The sequence below is a fragment of the Balaenoptera borealis genome (genome assembly GCF_965194805.1).
Source record: "Balaenoptera borealis genome assembly, chromosome: 15".
NCBI lineage: Eukaryota > Metazoa > Chordata > Mammalia > Artiodactyla > Balaenopteridae > Balaenoptera > Balaenoptera borealis.
The window spans coordinates 53,312,690-53,333,960 of record NC_138871.1 but is presented as its reverse complement, the minus strand read 5'-3'; the positions used below and the strand labels follow the sequence as shown (position 1 = coordinate 53,333,960).

The window sequence follows — 21,271 nt, the reverse complement described above, 5'->3', positions numbered from 1 at the left end:
AAATGACAATAGCACATCCTTCTCTATAAGTAACTATTTTAAATGTAAATTAAACTCCCTAGTCAAAAGCTATAGAGTGGCTGAATAAATTAAAAAAAAAACAATATCCAATTATATGCTGTCTACAGGAGACTCACTTTAGGTTTAAGAACACACATAGGCTGAAAGTGAAAGGATGGAGAAAGATATTCTGTGCTAAAGGTAACCAAAAGAGAGCAGGAGTGGCCATACTTATATAAAATATATTTTAAGTCAAAAACTGTCATAAGAGTAAAAGAAGGACATTTTATAATGATGAAAAGGTCAATTCACTAAGAAGATATAGTAACTATAGATATATATACACCCAACATCAGAGTACTCAAATATATAAAGTAAACATTAACAGAACTGAAGGGAGTAATAGTCAGGAACACAGTAATATTAAGAGATGTCACTATCTCACTTCCAATAATGAATAAACTATCCAGAGAGAAGATCAATAAGGAAACAGAGGACTTTAACAATGATATAGATCAAATAGACCTAACAGACGACATAGCAAAATATTCCACCAACAGCAGCAAAACACACATTTTTCTCAAGCACAGTTTTAACACTCTCCAGCATGGATTACATGCTAGGTCACAAACAAAGTCTTAACAAACTTAAGAAGACTGAAATCATACCAAGTATCTTTTCTGACCACAATGGAATTAAGCTAGAAATCAGTAGCAGAAGGAAAAATGGAAAACACAAATCTGTAGAAATTAAACAACACGCTCTTGAACAACCAATGGATCAAAGAAGATATCTAAAGGGAAATTAGAAAATATCTTGAGACAAACAAAAATGAAATACACATACCAAAACTTGGGATGCGGCAAAAGCGGTACTAAGAAAAGTTTATAGCGGTAAAAGCCTACATCTAAAAAGAAAGATTTCAAATAAGCAACTTAACTTTATATATTAAGGAACTAGGAAAAGAAAAACTAAGCCCAAAATTAGCAGAAGGAAGGAAATAATAAAAATTAGGGCAGAAATAAATGAAATAGAAAAATGGAAAAAAATCAATGAAACTAAGAGTTAGCTTTTGAAAAGATAAAACTGACAACCTTTAGCTAGACTAAGAAAAAAAAGAAGACTCAAATATATAAAATCAGAAATGAAAAAGAAGACATTATACTGATGCCACAGAAATAAAAAGCATTGTAAGAGACTACTCTGAACAACCATACACCAACAAATTGGAAAACCTAAAAGAAATGGATAAATCCCTAGAAACATACCACCTACCAAGACTGAACCATGCAGAAATAGAAAATCTGAACATATCTATAACTAGTAAGGAGATTGAATCAGTAATCAAAACCTCCCAACCAAAAAAAAAAAGCCCAAGACCAGATAGCCTCAAAGGAGAATTCTACAAAAATTTTTTAAAAAATTAATGCCAACTCCTGAAAACTCTTCCAAAAAACTGAAGAGGCGGGAACCCTTTCAAATTCATTTTAAGAGGTCAGCATTACCCTGATACCAAAGCCAGAAAGACACTACAAGAAAAGAAAACTGCAAGCCAATATCCCTGATGAACACAGATGCAAAAATCTCAACAAAATATTAGCAAACTGAATTCAATAGCACATTAAAAGAATTATACACCAAGACCAAGTGGGATTTATCCCTGGAATGCAAGGATGGTTCAACATACAAAAATCAATCAATGAGATACACCACATTAACAGAAAGAAAGACAAAATCACCTGATCATCTCAGTAGATGCAGAAAAGGCATTTGACAAAATTAAACACCCTTTCATGATAAAAAAAACAGTCAACGAACTAGGAATAGAAGGAAATTACCTCTATATAATGCAGGTCATATATGAAAAGTGCACAACTAACATCATTCATACACAACAGTGAAAAACTGAAAGCTTTTCCTTTAACATCAGGAATAAGGCAAGGATGTCCACTCTTGCCACTTTTATTCAACATAATATTGAAAGTCCTAGCTACAGCAATTAGACACGAGAAAGACATAAAAGACATCAAAATTGGAGAGATACAAAATCAACATATAAAAAGCAATTGTTTCTATACAATAAAAATGAATAATCCAAAAGGAAAATTAAGAAAACAATTCCATTTACAATATCAACAAAAAGAACAAAATACTAGGAATAAATTTAACCAAGGAAGCTAAATACTTGAACACTAAAAACTACAAATCACTGCTGAAAGAATTTAAAGACACAAATAAATGGAAAGACATCCCATGTTCATGGTTTAGAAGACTTAATACTGTTCATACTACTCAAAGTGATCTACAAATTCAGTGTTATTCCTATCAAAGTCTCAATGGCATTTTTTGAATAGAAAAAACAATCCTAAAATTCATGTGAAACCCCAAAGAACCCTGAATAGCAAAAACAATCTTGAAAGAGAACAAAGCTGGAGGCTTCACACTCCTAACTTCAAAATATATTACAAGCCTACAGTAATCGAAACAGCATAGTACTAGCAGACAGATAGACCAATATAATAGAATAGAGATCCTAGAAATAAACCCACACAAATACAGTAAAACAATCTTCAACAAGGGTGCCAAGACTACACAATGGGAATAGTCTCTTCAACAAATGGTACTAGGAAAACTAAATATCTCATGCAAAAGAATGAAATTGGACCCTCATCTTACATCATATACAGAAATCAACTCAAAATGGATTAAAGACTCCCATATGATCCAACAATCTCACTTCTGGATATTTATCCAAAAGAACTGAAAACAGGATCTCAAAGAGATATTTGCATTCCCATGTTCATTGGAGCTTTAGTCACAATAACCAAGAGGTGGAAACAACCTAAATGTCTATTGATGATTGAATGGATAAAGAAAATATTGTATATACATTGAATGAAATATTATTTTGCCTTAAATATGACAAGGAAATCCTGTCATATGCTACATAATGGATGAACCTTGAGGACATTATTATGCTAAGTGAAATAAGCCAGTCACAGGAAAAATACTGCATGATTACACTTAAATGAGGTATCTAAAGTAGTCAAATTCATAGGAGCAGAAAGTAGAATGATGGTTGCCAGGGGCCAGGTGGAGGGGAATTAGAAAGTTGTGTTTAATGGGTATAAAGTTTCAATCATGCAAGGTGAAAAAGAGATCTGCTATATAACAGTGTGCATACAGTTAATACTGTACTGTACACTTAAAATTTTGTTAAGAGGGTAGATTTCATGTTATGTGTTTTTTACAATTAAAAAAAAAAAAGAATGCTGTCCCAGAAAGATGCACCATTCACCAAGCTTGGTGGAAAAACAACCCCGTGTTTGTGACAAAGACCAAGACTTCGGGTTCAACCTTACAAACTGTCATTGGACGTTAAAAAGAAAATGATTTAGCCCACCCATTCCCCATTATTTTAGGATGTAATTTTTCTTAAACTGCACTTTTGTAAATAGAGCAAAATATTCTCTGCTACTAAATAAGACAAGTCCATTAAATATGTTTTAAAAAAAAGGGCTCTCTGGGTAACCCTGCTAATCACCAGCTTTGGAAGCCACCATGAATGAAAGCAGAGAGAGTAAGAGATGAAGGAAGCCCCAGGTTAAGTGTGTAAAGGAAAAAATGTACCAGACAAATCCTTACCAGTCCGCTGACAAGGGCCAGCCTTTGCTCTGGCACCGGGCGTCTGTAGGCAGAATGTGGAACTTGGAACACGCACTGGAACCTGGCACTGTTGCTTCCTTCTTTCTGCAGACCCTCACAGTTTGACCAGGCAGCTTGAATCCAAAGAGCCAGACTGTCACTGGGGAAGGCGGGCCAAACCAGCCAAAAGGAGGCCAAGAGGAATTTCCTTGGCACAGAGGCCTCAGCTGGGGGCTACGCTTGCATGCCCAGAATCTCAATTAAGTTGGCACATGGTGGGCTTCAGCTCTGGGGTGGGCTCACCTTAACCAAGCTCTCAGAAACAGATACGTATGTGAACCCAGGCAGCCAGTTTATTAAGTTACTAGTGAAAAATACAGCTGTCATGTTGGCAGGTCATGGCCCTCTTTTCCTGTATGTGAGTCGCATGGGAAGCCAAATCCAAAGGTTGTTTTAGTGAGAAACCAGAGCAAGCAAAACTTGCCAGACAGTCTGTAGGAATACCACACCAGCCACAGGGGCTGGCATGCTCTGGTCCATCAGGGAGGACATCCTCTCCAAGCCCAGACAGGGCTTAAGGAGGCATCGCCGGCTTCCACAGTATGGTTGCTGGAGTAAGACTGCTGGAATTCAGATCCTACTTCTGCACTTAACATTTGTATGACTTTGGGAAAGCAGCTCATGCCTTGAAGCCTCAGTTTCTCCATCTGTAAAATGGAAATAATAATAGCATGCACATCATAGGATTATTGTGAGGCTTAAATGAAAGAAGTGAATGTTTAGCACACTGCTAAGCACAAAGTTAATCTTCACACTTGGTAGTTACTGTCATCATCAGCATCACTAGTACTACTACTACTATATTATTACTAGCTCTTCTCCTTCGCTTTAAGCCTCATCACAGTCACTCTTTTTGTGTACAGAGTACTTATGACTGATTGGATTTCCACTCCCTAAAATAAGTGGAAACACATCCTAGTCTTGCTTCCTTATATTAAAATTAGTAGCCCTGCATGGAGTTTGGGGACCTCCCAGCACTTCATGGCACATTCACCCGTGGTCTCAGGTGGCCAGCCATATCGTTGGTGATGGTAGGTGAAGTCCTGGAATTCCAGGGCTCTTGGGCTGAGGCTGCGGTAGAGTCATCCCACAGCCTGTCACAGTCTCTGAATCTGCAGTCCTGAGTTCTCAAGCTTCTTCTGTGACTCCCACTTCTACTCAGTCTATCAGTGCTGGGACTTGAAGGCAGCTGCAGGGTGGGGCAGGGCTAAAAGTCAGGAATTGAACAAGTAAGTGTCTCTGCAGGAACTCAGGTGCCCGAGTAATGTGTCTGGCAGATGTAACTTCCAGTCTGTCTGGGATGGGGATTATGAGCCCACTTGAGCCTGTGGCTTGAACAAAACAACAAAACGAACTAAGAAATGTGAAACACACGTCTGCTCTTGCATGAGGGCACAGGATTCTCCACTCAGATAAGGCAGGCTTGCACTGTAAGTGGCATCCACCCCGCCCATGTTTGGGGCTGGGGGCAGATCTAGAGCTCTCCAAGACAGTCTTACTCCCATAAACTATTCAGTACTAGGGTTTCTTCATCGCCCCCCAGACACATCAGGCTCAGTCCTACCTAACAGCTCTTGATCATACAGTTCTCTCAGCTACAATGCCTTCCTCTGCTTCTCTCCACTTACCTAAATCCCACCTACATCTTCAGCCCAGTTTGAGCCCTACTACCTCCTTGACCTCTGGACTCCTCCTCAAAATGACAGCATGGCCTATTTTCCAGATATAATTCAGAGCTGGATTTGGAGTCTTCTGATGCTCTAGTTACCTTCCTTCCTCCAGGAAATTCCTTGAGGACAAGAATCTCTTTCTCTAGCAGGGGCTGGATGCAGACAGGCACCGGTTAAACATGAATTGATTGGATTAAGGCCCTGAGGCTGAGGCAGGGGGAGTACTTTCTTTTTTATTGTGAAATGTAACACACATTCAGAAAAGTGTATGGCTTAATGAATTATTATGAGGCAAATATCCTGTAACCAGCACCCAGGTCAAGCAGCAGGACATTGCCAGCATCCCCAGAAACCCCTTCTTATGACCTTAGGGAAGAAGACATTTCAAAACTGATGATTTTGTATTTGTAGGCATAAGAGGCGTTCTTAGAGGAAGTGTGGGCTTGGAAATCTCTCTTCCCCGGCCTTACCTGTGTGATCTGGTGTGCACCTTGGGGAATCCTCATCACCATTAGAGGGAGGAAGGGGTGGCAGGCATGCTTGGTGGGCAAAATGTGTCTGTCACCCTGGAGCCCTGCCCAGACCCTGAAGCAACTGTTCCTCATTCTAGCTGAGATTTGTGAGTAAGTCTGAGGGTGGATGTGTCTGGGTATGGGCTCCGTAACCCTGGCTGAAAGAGAAGCAGCACCAAATCAGGGCCTCCAGACACTTAGAGATTACAGAGTGAGGAAGGGAAGGGGCTTTCCAGAGCTTGGAGCATGGGGCAACTTGCAGGGCCCAGGAAGTGGGCGAGGAAATTTAGAATACTAAATTTAAATACTAAACATGTGGGAAGGGGGACTTCCCTGATGGAGCAGTGGTTAAGACTCCATGCTCCCAACGCAGGAGGCCGGGGTTTGATCCCTGGTGCGGGAACTAGATCCCACATGCATGCCGCAACTAAGAGTTCTCACGCCACGACTAAGGAGCCGGCGAGCCGCAACTAAGAAGCCTGCGAGCCGCAACTAAGTAGCCCACCTGCTGCAACTAAGGAGCCCACATGCCACAACTAAGGAGCCAGCGAGCCGCAACTAAGGAGCCCATGAGCCGCAACTAAGGAGCCCATGAGCCACAACTAAGGAGCCCACCAGCCTCAACTAAGGAACACACATGCCGCAACTAAGGAGCACACATGCCACAACTAAGGAGCCCGAGAGTCACAACTAAGGAGCCCACCTGCCACAACCAAATAAATAAATAAATTAATTAAATATTTATAAATAAATAAATAAACGTGGGAAGGGGGCATTCCCTCTTCTGTCTTTCAACAAATATTTGTTGAACATCTACCATGTGCCAGGCACTGTGTAGGCACTGGAGATAGAGAACAAGCAGACACCAGCCCACCTCCCAAGCCTACGACATCATGAAGGAGATGAACAGGTAAACAGGAAATCACACTACAGTGTGATCTGTTAGGAATCAGCAGTTCCAAGAAAGCTAAGCAAATGAAGGGATCCAATCCCTGAAACCCCCTCCCAAGCTCACCATGGGCTTTTATAATGAACTGCTCTGCAACCAGGTAGACCATGTAGTGGGTGGTTTGAGACACACCATTAGTGACCACACATGTTTTAACTGGAGGCAGGTCAGCTGGAAAAGGTTAGCAAGTAGACAGTACTCATGAAGGAGGATTTATCCAAATAGGCAAGAATCGATCAAGCTGTGATGGATACCTGACTTGAAGCAATGCCTTGGGGTTTCCAGAGAGGACTTTGGTTCAGAAATATGGAAAGGTACCTGCACCCAACATGGGATGGGATAAAAGCCAGGAGAGTACACAGGCTGTGTGGCCGCAGGCTTCAGCTGAAGGAGTCGTCCTCTGAGCAACGGGTCAAGCTGGGAGGGAGAAGTACAGATGGGCACTGAAGAACAAACAATTCTGAGAAGCAGGAAGAGACAGTGAGATCGTCTAGACAGGGAGAACACTGTGGGCAGAGACACCGTGCTGGGAATGTGTAGGAGGTCTGAGTGCAGAGAACAGATTGGTGTGGCAGCAGCAGACAGGCCTGCAGTGGCAGTGGGAGTGAGTGATGTCTAGAAAGACGGAGTTCAACTGGGGAAGGTTTGAAATGTCAGACTGAGAGCTGGGACGTTAGGCTAAGGAGCCCTATCAAAGGCTTCTCAGTAGGGATGTAACTTGGCCATACCTGGGTTTAGAAAGATTAGCCTGGTGGTGGTAGAGGCAGGAGAGCCTGGCTGTAAGTAAATCCCAGGTCGAGACTGCATGGATGAGGGCTTGGACATGAACACGAGATGGAAGGAGATGTGGTACAAGAGCCGGCAGGTTTGATGACTCAGGGACCGGCCCTGGCAGCACCTGCTGCAGCTCCACCCACAGGGCTGAGCAGCTCAGCTCAGCTCAGCGTGAAGATGTGGGAAAGCGGGTGTGATGCACCCTGCTCCCTCCGGAGCCAGCTGGGGGGAGAGAAAGCAGCAGCCAGAGAGTTCATGTGGTCTGAAAGTAAAAGGAGACACCCAGAGCGGAAATCAGAGAAGTGTCCACAAAGCTTTATCTCTGCTTCAATTGCTGATAACTAAGGGGCCACATACAGTTTTAATCTAAGAACTCCATCCCAGTGGCAAAGCAGGCTTTGGTTGGGGTTGGAGAAAGCTAATGCCCACTAGAGCCAGGCAGGGTCAGAAACATTTCTCCCCAAATAATTTACATTAAGAATTCACAATTTAGGGCTTCCCTGGTGGCACAGTGGTTAAGAATCCACCTGCCTGGGCAGGGGACACGGGTTTGATCCCTGGTCCAGGAAGATCTCACATGCCGCGGAGCAACTAAGCCAGTGCGCCACAGCTACTGAGCTTGTGCTCTAGAGCCCGCGAGCCACAATTACTGAGCCCACGTGCCACAACTACTGAAGCCGGCGCGCCTAGAGCCTGTGCTCCGCAACAAGAGGCCACTGCAATGAGAAGCCCGCGCACTGCAATGAAGAGTAGCCCCCGCTCGCCACAATTAGAGAAAGGCCGCACGCAGCAACGAAGACCCAACGCAGCCAAAAATAAATAAATAAAATAAACAAATTTATATATATAAAAAAAAGAATTCACAACTTGATTTCTCCTTTTCAAACATCTGCAGGAAGGTTACTTCAAAGGAGTCAAGTTCCCCCCAAGAGCAATTTGCCACAAAACGCATAGCTAAAGGTTTTCAGTGGTGGTTCCCCCCACATGCAAAAAAAAGGCCCTTCTGTTTCATCCCTGCCTAAAGGGCCCAGGCTTCTGCTGCCTTTTGGAAATGGGGACTTGGGGGGCACAAGATCTGATATTTTAGAGAAGCCGGAAATCCCATTTGAAAAGTAAAATCCATTTATTTTTTTCTTTGTCTTATTGTGATAAAATATACGCAAGTTTTTTATCAGTTTAACCACTAAGTAATGTTCAGTGGCATTAAATATATTCACATTGTTGTGCAATGGACATCTCCAGAACTCTGTACCCATCAAACACTAACCCCCATTCCCTCCTCCCCCTAGTCCCTGGCAACCACCATGCTACTTTGTGTCTATGAATTTGATAATTCTACGAACCTCATATAGGTGGAATCATTTAATATTAGTCCTTTGTGACTGACTTATTTCGCTTGGCATAATGTCTTCAAGATTCATCCACGTCATAGCACTTGTCAGAATTTCCTTCCTTTATAAGGCTGAATAACATTCCATTGTATGTACATATCACATTTTGTTCAGTCATCAATGGACATTTGGGTTGCTTCCACCTTTCAGCTATTGTGAATAACATTCCTCTGAATGTGGGTGTACAAATATCTGTTCAAGTCTCTGCTTTCAATTCTTTGGGGTACTTACCTAGAAGTGGAATTGCTGGATCATATGGCAATGCTGTTTACTTTTTTGAGGAAACTGCCATACCATTTTCCCCAGTGGCTGCACCATTTTATAATCTCACCAGCAATGCAACAAGGGTTCCAATTTCTTCACATCCTCACCAATTTTTGTTATTTTCTGGTTTTTTGATAACAGCTTTCCTAATGGGTGTGAGGTGGTACTCATTATAGTTTCGATTTGCATTTTCCTAATGATTAGTGATGTTGAACATCTTTTCATATGCTTATTGGGCATTTACATATTTTCTTTGGAGAAATGTCTATTCAGGCCTTTTGCCCATTTTAAAAATCAAGTTGTTTTTGTTGTTTAGTTGTAGGAGTTCTTACAACTTTGTGGTCCTCAGCACTCAACTCCAGCTGCCAGCCAGGTAGCCACTCAGCAGAGCCCCTAGAGCAGGGTTTTTCAAAGTGTGGGCCGTGAAACCAAATGGAATAGAAAACCCAGAGTTCATTACAGGTAGTAAGTTTAAGTGTTGTTTTGTCAAACTTTTGTTAAATATATGATATATACGTACATACGTATTCTGGTTCAAAATGAAAATGTATGGGTTACTGTGATTTGCCGTACAAAACATCTGGAAAACACTGACTTCAAGTGAACCCACCCTCCTTAGAAAACAACCATAGTTACTGAACTGAGTAACATACTGAGCCTGCGCCCTAGAGTCCACGAGCCACAACTACTGAGCCCGCGTGCCACAACTACTGAGCCCACGTACCACAACGGCGCCTAGAGCCTGTGCTCCGCAACAAGAGAAACCACCCTAATGAGAAGCCCACGCACAGCAATGAAGACCCAACGCAGCCAAAAATAAAAATTAATTAATTAATTTTTTAAAAATTATTTCACTATCATTGTAAAGGGGATGACAGTTAGTCCTGCCCCAATGACATCTGCTGGAAATTCCTATCTTTAACTGAAGGTCTCAGGAATGCGGAGTTTAGGATACAGCTATGGTGTTTTTTGTTTTGTTTTATTCCATTAGTCTTTTTCTCTTTAGTTTGGATATTGCTATGTCTTCAATGTCACAGGTACTTTCTTCTACAGTGTCCAGTCAGCTGTTAAGCTCAGTCAGTGAATTTTTCATTTCAGGTATTGTATTCTTAAACTCTAGAAGTTCGATTTGGTTCCTTTCTTTTTTTATTTATTTATTTTTGGCTGCATTGGGTCTACGTTGCTGCGTACGGGCTTTCTCTAGTTGTGGCGAGCGAGGGCTACACTTCGTTGGGTTGTGTGGGCTTCTCATTGTGGTGGCTTCTCTTGTGTCCCCTGCATTGGCAGGCAGATTCTTAACCACTGCACCACCAGGGAAGCCCTTGGTTCCTTTTTATATCTTCCATTTCCTTCCTCCCCATGTTCACATTTTCCTTTAAATCTTTGGGTTTATTTCTAATTCCTTTTTAAGTCTTTGCCTGCTAATTCCATTACCTCTGTCATTTCTGGGTTTGCTTCTATTGACTGATTTTTCTGGTTACAGTTCTCTATTCTTTACATATCTAGTGATTCTTGACCTTCTGAAATTTATGTTGTTTAATGTCTTTATTTTGTTGTTGTCCTTAAAAAAATGATGAAATTTGTTTTGCTCAGCAGTTATCATAATAGTGGATAAACTCGTTCTATACGAGGCTTGGGGGTCTAGAATTGCTTTTACTTTAGGGCTAATTTAGCCCTTATACTAACGCATAACCCTTCTGGAGTTTCTACTGATTTCTCTGGACACTCAATAGGTCTCTTCACATTGGCTGGTTGAAACTCAAACATCCCCCAGCCCTGCGTGAGCCCTGGGAACCAATCAGCTCATGTTCCCTGGCAGTTCTTTGCCTACGATGGTGGAGTTTCACTCTATGCATGAGCAACTTAGTATCAGCAACAGACTCAAGAGGACACTCCCTCCTCTCTGGTACTCAGCCTTGAAAAGTCTCCTCAGCTATCTCCTCAGCTGTCTCTTCGACTCAGCAAGACCACCATGGTCAACTTTGGTTCCCCCTTACTGTGCTGCAATTCAGAAAGTACTTCCAGCAGAAAGGGTAATAGTAGAGCTTGCCTCATCTGTTCCTTTCTTTCAGGAATCACAGTCCTGTGCTATGTTCAATATCTGAAAACAGTGATTTCATATATTTTGTGCACGTTTTGAATTGCTTACATTAGGAAGGTATATAGGTTGAACATGTCCCTGCAAAATTCATATGTTGGAACCTAATGCCCAAAGTAATGGTCTTAGTAGGGGCCTTCGAGAGGTGAGTAGGTCATGAGGGTAGAGTCCTCATGAGTGGGATTAGCGCTCTTATAAAAGAGGCCCAACAGAGTCCCTTTGCCCCTTCTGCCATGTCTGCAACCCAGAAGAGGGCCCTCCCCAACCATGCTGGTACCCTGATCCTGGATTTCCATCCCCCAGAACTATGAAAAATAAATTTCTGTTGTTTATTAGCTACCCAGTGTGTGGCATTTTGTTATAGCAGCCCGAATGGACTAAGACAGATGTAGGTCTGGTAGAAGTGGGAATCTCTGCTCCCACTGCGTGAAGCACATTCAATATAGTGATCCATTCCTCCAACCTCTTCTCAAGAGGCTGCGGTGCAAGGAACAGAAGCTGTCAGTGGCTAACTGAACAGAAAAGGAACCTCCAAGGATCATGCATAGCACACAAGATAGTGGGCAGGCTAGAAAAGCTGCTCAAGACTGTCTTCACAGGAACCACGCCCAACACACACCTCAGGACCTGCTCTGATGAGAAAAATACTTCTGGTATCATTGCTGCCACCAAATTCTAGATAGTCAGTGTGTACAGCAGTCACTTCTGCACCAGGAACTCAGTTACACCACAACCAACACCACCACCCACCTTATGTACCACTTCCTGTGTTTAGTACTGAGTTGTGTACCCAACACTAAAGCTGCAACCTCCAGAAAGTGTGCCCTGTATTTAACTCTAGTCACTTCAGCTCTTGAGTCTGACAATGAAAGCAGGAGTCTGTAACTTTCGGCTTCCATAAGGGGTGATCTTTTCTTCCTACCACGACTTACAAAGTGGAAGATTTCCCAAATTCAAAATGTGCTTATAATACTCAGTGACCACAACATCCACTATGCAAGAACAATCATAAATGAGTCTTGGATAGTTTTCTGGCACTCTTAGTACTGAAGCCTGGAATAAAATCATTAATTTCATTTCTGGAAGAGGGATCTATGATCCAGCCTCCTTTGGACCTTTTAAGAGGTGGTCACTCCCAGATCATATGAGTATTCTGCACCAGCAACCTCTAAAGAAGTGTCCTTTTCATGATTCAGCAATGGTGGCAATGCCATCAGTTATAATGACTGGTCTCCTGACCTAGGCTGCAGCAAAAGATAGTTAGAAATGAAGATCGGAAAACATTATTAAAGATGCTTGAGCCCAAATTCTCAGAGGCTGGTGTTTACTTCTGAGTTCCTGGTATGTAATGAACTGGAAAAAAGAGATCTAGATGCATTCTAGAAACATAACTAGAAATGAAAAACAAGTGAGCCAGATTTATTGGATTTTTTTATCATTCTGATCATTAGGAACCATTGACCTTTAAGAAATTGCTGCAGTGTTTAAGCCATTAGTATCTTAGCTAAAAAATTGTGCAATGTATATTACATCTGAGCAGATGCAGATGGGAGGTTTTAGTGGCGGGAAGGAAAAGAGGAATAGGTATGGCACATAGCATGATGCTATGAAGGTGGGACAGGTGGAGTCTGGGAAGCAAGAGAGCCCTGGGGAATGAAGAGTCTGCAGTCTGAAAAGAGAAAAGAAGCTTAACTGAAGAGCAGAGGGGACGGGGTAAAAGGATGATAACCACTTTACCTCCTTACCAGTAACTCTAAGAAGGAAATTTCAAGGGGGGAAAGTGTACCTACTATCAGCCAAGAATTAGGGATTCACACCAAGCATGGATTCATGTACTGACAAACCAACGGACTGAAATTTGAAACAAATCATAGATTTGACTTCGATCCTTCTCACTTCCTTCTTCCCTTGAAATCTGCTTTTCCTAAAGTTCTTTATTTCTAGTATAGCTTGGGGAGGCCTAGAAACTTTGACTGGTGGGCAACAATCCAGATGTAATAGATATTGCTGGTTGCCTCCCCACCATATATTCCCCCCATGCCTACCGCCCGTTGTGCAGGAACCATAGAATCTAAGTGGGATTAAAATCCTGGCCTTGGGGTGGGCCCTGATAGGCCTAATCAGGATAGTCCCAATCCCTTGTCACAGTGATGGTTTCAGGGATGGCCAGTAGCCCAGGCCTAAGGCAACGAGCATCTGACATTCTGCTGGCCACCATGATGAACTCAGCTAATCTGATCAGAGGAAGTCCAAGACTTATGTGTAATCAGTGAGTCAAGAGAAGCTCTTTCTCCTCCTGGGCAGTGTGGTGTACAGGTGGTAATGCCTGGACCTGGCACAACCATTTTGTTTTCAAGAGAGAAAGCAACCTAAGTAGGAAGTTGGCCCAAAGAGTAGAGAAAAACTGAGAGAAGTACAGAAAAAAATAGAACCAGAGTTTTGATCAAGCCATGCCCAAAGCTTGAGCTACTTCTGTATGCTTCAGTCAAAGAAGTCCATATACTCCCTTTGCTGTTGAAGCCAGTTTGGGTTGACTTTCCTACTACTTGCAACCCAAAGCATCATGACACCAAATGATCCATTGGAATCCAGTTTTCCATTTTGGGGGTAAATGTGAGGGAACACAAACAAAATGACAGACACTTAATGTCCTTCTGGAGATCTACTCTCAGCTTGATTGAGGCAGTTGGTCTCATAGTTAGGCACCAAGAGGAGATGGGAAAGTTTTTAAAAGTAAGGAAGAAGGGCTTCCCTGGCGGCACAGTGGTTGAGAATCTGCCTGCCAGTGCAGGGGACACGGGTTCAAGCCCTGGTCTGGGAGGATCCCACATGCCGCGGAGCAACTAGACCCGTGAGCCACAACTACTGAGCCTGCGCGTCTGAAGCCTGTGCTCCGCAACAAGAGAGGCCTCGACAGTGAGAGGCCCGCGCACCGTGATGAGGAGTGGCGCCTGCTCTCTGCAACTAGAGAGAGCCCTCGCAAGAAACGGAGACCCAACACAGCCAAAAATAATAAATAATTAATTAATTAATTAATTAATTAATTTTTAAAAAAAAGTAAGGAAGAAAACTAAAATAAGGAGGATAAAAACAGAGGAGATTACAAAGGAATAGAGAGAAGGAATACATCAATGGAATCATACGTCAATGGATAACGCCTCAGAGTTATCCCAGCCCTTCCCCATGCTGTGTTACCAAGACCTGTGGACTTGGTCATCTAAATATCCTGCTAGGGACTTCCCTGGTGGCGCAGTGGTTAAGAATCCACCTGCCAGTGCAGGGGACACGGGTTCGAGCCCTGGTCCAGGAAGATCTCACATGCCACAGAGCAACTAAGCCTGTGTGCCACAACTACTGAGCCTGCGCTCTACAGCCTGTGAGCCACAACTACTGAGCCCACGTGCCACAACTACTGAAGCCCACGTGCCACAACTACTGAAGCCCACGTGCCTAGAGCCCATGCTCCACAACAAAAGAAGCCACTGCAATGAGAAGCCCGCACACCACAACGAAGAGTAGCTCCCGCTCACCACAACTAGAGAAAGCCCACGCACAGCAACAAAGACCCAATGCAGCCAAAAATTAATTAATTAAAATATCCTGCTACTCATGGCCTCCTCTTCATTTTCACAGCCATGCCTGGTTCAGACCTTCGTGACCTCTCTCACTTTCTCTGCCTTCACTCTCTTCCCCTCTAAATCCATGTTCTAACACCACTCCCAGAATGATCTTCTCAAAAGACAGCTCTAAACTTGTGATTTCCTACTGAAAAACTTTTAATGCCTCCTTCATGTGGAACATGGGAAGTAGCATGAGCTCAGAAGACTGATCATTTTGAAAGCTAGCTATGCCACTTACCAGCTACAAGACTTTGGGCAAATTTCTGAATTTCTCTGCACATCACCTATCTCAACTGTAGTGATAATACTAATATAGCAAAGATTCCTTTGGTTACCAGTGACAGAAAACCAACCCACACCCACTAGGCAAAAAGGGAGGGGGGACTTGTTAAATCAAGTGACTAACTGAAGACCAGTAGTACAACAGGGTCCCAGGGATAACCAGAAATAGGAACTCACGAATATCCTGTGAGTCCCTTCCATTCTTCAAGGTTCTGGTGGAGCCCTGCATGCCCGGGTGGGGCCCTGCATGCCCTTAACGTGGCTTCCAGAGGCCCATGGCCTGGCAGCATCACACAGTTCTCAATTACATACAAATCAGTTCCCCTGCACCACTAATCCTGCGCTCTGTCCACCTACATGGCTCACCATTCCCAAGAAGTTGTGTGCTGTTCCTTCTTGCTGGGGGGCAGGGCTGTCTTTCCCAGGCATTCTTATCTTACTCCTATTGGCCTCTTAAACCCCAAGCCAGTGACACCCTTCTGCAAATCCTTCCTCAGCACATGTAGAGCTAGGTACTAACAGCCTCCCTGCACTTCCCGAAGACTGTTCTTTATCCTCTACCACAGCACTGACCACATTATATAGTAATTATGTGTTGAGATCTGTTTGGTCCTTCCAGCTAACCCATCATTGGGCTGACCTGGGCATCCAGGATAATTCTCCCGTCTCCCTCCTACTCTACATTCAACTGGTGGAATCAGTCCAGAGCTCAAAGTACTCCTGGCAGTCAGTCTTGGCTTTTCTATGTGCCAAAGGGATGAGGTCACCATTATCAATGAAGTCACCACTGCATGATTCATCTGACATCAGTTCCGCACTTGGAGTGTTCTGATATTCCCAGAGCTTCTCCCAAAGCATCCAGAACCTGGAGTCCCTTCCATTTTTCAAGGTTCTAGAGCTAATCCTCCAGCTCTCTGGATCCCAGGTAAATATCTGCCTCACTGAAAAGCAGCATGAGAACTGAGAGGCTGGAGTCCTCAGTGGGGGAAGCCTCCATCCTCCAGTCCTGGGACAGACCTCATTATCCCTCAAAAAGGCCGTCCCCATGTCTCTAGCAACTGCTTCTCCCCTGGCCCAAAGCTTTTACCAGGATCTCTCAGGACACATTGTGAAGAGCCCTAGCATTCTCAAAGGTGAGCCCTGATCTCACCCTTATGGATGAGCTCACATTTATAGATGAGAAAGCTGAGGTCCCGAGAACAGAAGTGGCATGCTCAAGGTCACACTGCTAAGTACTGTCAGAGCCAGAACCAAATGCCCTCTCTAGGCTGAGTGCATCCGGTAGCTCCTTAACCTCTCCTGATAGACCCTCCTTTCAGAATTCCAGTCCCAGCAAATGCTGTCTGAAGAAGCAGTCCTGTAGGCAAAGGGGGCAAGTCCTCCTTTCTTCCCCTCTAGAAGGAAGTGGCAGAGACTAGTCTTGAACCAAGATCTGACTTCAAGGCACTGAACTGCCTTCCTTAACCTGTCATTCAGTACATAAAAAATATCTTCCAGATTCACTGCATAACCTAAAGCAGCTGGCAATGTAAATACCCACACTCAGACACAAATGGAGGGGTCTGGTGAGACGTCCAGTGGGACTCCACAAGGAACTTCCAAGAATCCAGGAAGTCTTGCAGGACAGTGGAAATCAGATTTGGGGTTTGAGAGTTGAGGCCTGGGAAGTGTGGCGTGAGGACATAACTGAGCATCTCCCAAAGTGTGTTCCAAGTCCTTGAATGCTGGAATTAGCTGGAAGCTTTTGAGATAACCACTTCACCTCTCTGCGTCTCAATTTGCTTACCTACAACCTCAGGGAGATCTAAGGGAGGTGGTCCAGTTGACCTCTGCGGTGCCTCTCAACACAGCATTTTCTGATCCTGTGAATTGACGAAAGGAAGCGATTTATCTCCTGTCAGCAAGGGGAGGGAGGGTGTGGTGTCAACGTGCGAAGTATCCCCTGCCCCCCCCCCTCCCCCAGGGCCTAAAGTTAGAACCAGCACTGTTGGCGAGTGAAGGCGACCTGGCCTGACAGGTGTTTCCAAGCATCGCCCAGGCAGGAGGGCAGGGGTTGCTGCCTGGATCACAGGCCACGTCTCAGAGCTCTAGAGTGTATCACTCCTCAGGGATCACAACCTAACACCTTCGAGGGACACTGGGACTGTAAAGGGGCCTCAGAGAATGTCGCCTCTAGGGGGAGCACAGGTACACCCGCCGCATCCAGAGTCGCAGAATCTCCTTTTTTTGGCTGGTGCCGGGGTGCGTCAGTGGTTCAAGATGCTGTAACTCCCTTAGACACCAGTTTCGTAGTAAATGACTCAAGCTCTGCCGTGAACAGCATGGGGTGGTGGGGATGGTGGGAGGCGGGACGGAGCAGTAAGCCAGGAGTCCCTACTTTCCAGCTCAGGGACCACCGCCACCCCTCCCCCATCACCCCGTGCGCCTTAAAAAAAAATTTTTTTTTAACTCTCTTGCCCTTTCTTCCTTCCCGATTTCTAGTTCTGTTGTGCACTTAGAGGCCGACAGAATGGATACTGCCTTCCGGGTGGAGTTTAAATATACGTGAATAATTTTTCATGACTATTGCGTCATAAGAGTCGTCGCGGTTCCCCAAGAGGCCTCCACGTCTTCTCCCAGCATCGGAGCCTGTGGACGCTTCTGGGCGCTGCGCGCACTTTCGCGAGGAGCCCTCGGCTCCTCGCGAGCGCTGGTCGCTCGGCCCCCTCCCCCAGTCTCACCTTCCTCCCCGTCGCTCCTCCTCGGCTCCTCCTCCTCGCCCCCTCCCCACAGCCCTCGCGGGGAGTCAAGCTAGGGTGAGCCGGCAGGGCCGAGTGGCGGCCGCGGGCGGGGCGTGGGGCGCGGGAGCCGGCAGGCGGGGGCGCAGAGCCGGCAGCCCGCAATCCGGGGAGTCGCCTGGGCCCGCCCTCCTCCGGGGCCGAGCGGGGAGGGGGCCCGGGCCGGCGCTGGGCGGGGAGAGCCGCCTGGCCCCTCCCCTCCGCCGCCCTCCCCAAAGTTGCCGTCTCCCCCGGGGCTGGCCAGTCTTATGATCCGGCGGATCCTCTTGGGGAGGCCGGGCCGGGGAGAGGGCGCGGGCGCCGAGCGGCTGGGGCAGCGGGCGGGCGCGGCGACCGGGGCCCGGGCGGGGATCCGGGCAGCGACCGAGGCGGCGGCAGCGCCCCGGGCCCGCCGCCCCCTCCCCTCGGGCGGGGGGAGCCGCTGCATGGGGCCGGGGGGTCGGCCCTGCTGCACTGAGCGGCGGCGGCGGCGGACCCCCCAGGCGGGCTGGGGCTGAGCCCGGGGCCGGGGCGGGGGCTCCGGGGGGACCATGCCCGGAGGCCGGCCGGCCGCAGCATGGCTCACGGGCCCGGCGCGCTGATGCTCAAGTGCGTGGTGGTCGGCGACGGGGCGGTGGGCAAGACGTGCCTACTCATGAGCTATGCCAACGACGCCTTCCCGGAGGAGTACGTGCCCACCGTCTTCGACCACTACGCAGGTAAGCCTCGGAAGTGCTGACTAAGGGGCCGCTCCCCGGGCCGGGAACTTTGGAGCAACTTTGGCTGAGCCCCCTCACCGCCTCCCCTGCGCGCGCTCCCCACCCCTCCCCCGCCGCGCCCTCCGCCGGGCGCCCGGCCCCACCCCCAGGCTTTCCCTCTGGCAGCCCCTAGCCTGCCAGACCCAGCCCTCTTCCCACCCCCAACTCCGGTGCCCCGTCCTGGCGCCCCGCATTTCCCATCCCCCTCGGCGCCCGGGGCCGACCTCCTTGACCTTCCTACAGCCGCCTACCGTATTGCCCCAATCCCCGAGGGGGAAACGTGGCTACGGGACTTGGGAGAAAGGAGTGGGCAGCTGGGGGCCACATCGCCCTGGCCTCACGCCACTTCACAGTGAGCCGGGCACAAGGGAAAACGGGTGGCATCTTCCTGGGAGCTCCCGCTTGCCTCCAGCTGGGTTAGGAGGGAAGGGTCCTGGTGGGGAACGAAACTGCCCCAGAGCCTAGATGATTGTGAGCTTCTCTCCCCGCCCCCACTTCTCTGCCCTTGCAGTCAGCGTCACCGTAGGGGGCAAGCAGTACCTCCTGGGACTCTATGACACAGCCGGACAGGTGAGTGTCTTGGCCCCTGGCCGCACCCCCCGCCCTTTCCCCAATTCAGGGTGTCTATGAAGGGCCTTTGGAAACTGACATGTCTAGGAGGGAGGGTGTGTCTGCAAGGGTCCCTCTGGATCAAGTATTTCTTTTTTCAAGTCACATTAGGAAAAGGAAAAAAAAAAAACCTCAGCAACAAACCCAGACCAGCCTACCCCATGTGAACCCCTGGGCTGAAAGTTTCTGCCTGTGTGTGCCTTCTGTCTGGTGCCTGGTGTGTGGGTCCCAACTCCTGTTGCAAAGTGGCAGTGGCCAATCCTGAAGCGCTCTTATTTTTAGTTGCAGATGACCAGGTCTCCCCTCACAGCCTTTGTCTGGTCCCTCATTGGTGAGTGGTCTGCCTGCCCGAGGAGCCTGATTGGTGGGAAATGGCATCATCTAATATGATGGGAAGGCATTTGGTCCTGGTTATGTTTATTACAACATCATTGCACTCTGGGACTCCAGTCCCTGAAAACGTAATTTGTGGTATTACCAGAGGACCACAGGGAAAAAAGAAAAGAAACAACAACCATCCAGCCACTCCCAGGGGCAGGGAGGGGAAGGAGGGGTTAGGAGTTCAGTGTGAATCTTGGAGGAAGAGCTTTTTTTTGTTGTTCCCTAGGAAGGCCAGGTGACTTTGTCTGGGTTTTCTTTGGTAGAGATTATTGTGCAGAAAGAAAATGCACCCTCCGACCATTATTTGCAAATTAGAGGTGGCTTCTGAAGGATTAAGGTCTCCTCTCTTTCTCTGTCCCAGCTCCACCCTCTTCCCAAACCCACTTTTGCTGTGGGCCTAAGATGATTTGTTTGATGAAGTTTTGCAAAATCCAGCCCTGTGATTAGACCTGAAAATTTGGGCGGAAGTTTCCACGTGTCATCCAGACTTGAGTCCTTGAGAACATATGAGCGGCTGAGGGCCTTGGAGAGTGTCTTTAGGGGATGTCCAGTAGTACAGTTTCCTTATCTGTAAGGCGGGGTTTAAAAAATTCAGACCATTCCCCTCGGCATATATTATATGCTGGATGCTTAGCACTGAGTCTGGCACACACTAGGCACACATTAGGTCAATAAAGAGGAGCTTTTCTTTGTAGCCCTTGTAGATTTGGATTTCAGAATTGTAGTACCAGGTTAGATTCCGAAGAATGTCTTGTTGGGGGACACCTCGATGTGGCCTCTGGTTTCTATACTGTGAAGTTAGAGGAGCCTCAGAGAATAGAGAAACCACTGGCAGAGCGCTAGGCACCAGGTGCCTGAGGCCGCCCACTTTCACCAAACTGAACCAGGTTAGTACGAGTTCTTAGCTTTCCAGGGCCCCTTTTCATTACCTGCCTTGTAGTTAACTCCTTCTATCATTACCAGACGGTATGGAGGGCAAGAGGCAGAACCCATTCAATCAAATAAGACCAACTTTTAAGCAGTACAGCTGGTAAACAGCAGGTTGAAATTGTTGTTTGAAAGGAGAGAGGTTAAGAATCGTCTCTAATTTTAACTTCTCTCACTACTGCCTCTTCCTTTTTCTTTGTTACTTGTCACCGTGGCCATCTTTTGACCACGAGCCCTATTCAACAGGACGTGTGTATGTCAGAGCTGTTCTGTGCACATTCAAATCTGGCTAATATCTACTGACTTCCTTCTACATATCAGGCCTGGGGCAGCCACATGCAAATATTATTTTATTTTCTCCACTAAACAACCCCATGAGATAGGTGATCCTCCATCTTTGCAGTTGAGGAAACTAGGCTCAGAGAAGCTAGGTTGCTGATCTAAAGTCACAGCTACGGAGGGGTGTTGCTGGGACTAGGACATGGGTCTGAATCTGCCATAGTTTGAGGCAGTTATATACAGAGGAAGTCATGGGAGGTGCTGAGGTGCCACCTGGGTTGATTGGGTTGCTTGTG

At 46.3% G+C, this 21,271-nt stretch overlaps 2 protein-coding genes across 2 annotated transcripts in view; one reads left to right on the top strand and one right to left on the bottom strand.

The window, feature by feature from the left end:
- Positions 1–18,122, bottom strand: part of ATP6V1E2 (ATPase H+ transporting V1 subunit E2) — a 454,269-nt gene extending 436,147 nt beyond the window's left edge. The window contains exons 1-4 of the mRNA XM_082358341.1: positions 17,986–18,122; positions 17,052–17,127; positions 7,565–7,872; positions 3,646–4,352 (exon numbers count right to left, since the gene is read on the bottom strand). The gene's annotated coding sequence lies outside the window, so the exon portion shown is untranslated. The remainder of the gene's footprint in view (positions 1–3,645; positions 4,353–7,564; positions 7,873–17,051; positions 17,128–17,985) is intronic.
- A 473-nt stretch (positions 18,123–18,595) lies between these two features.
- RHOQ (ras homolog family member Q) overlaps positions 18,596–21,271 on the top strand; it is a 37,338-nt gene continuing 34,662 nt past the window's right edge. Inside the window, exons 1-2 of the mRNA XM_082358344.1 lie at positions 18,596–18,740; positions 19,291–19,349. Of these exons, the coding sequence (XP_082214470.1) occupies positions 18,599–18,740; positions 19,291–19,349 (201 nt within the window). The 5' untranslated portion in view covers positions 18,596–18,598. The remainder of the gene's footprint in view (positions 18,741–19,290; positions 19,350–21,271) is intronic.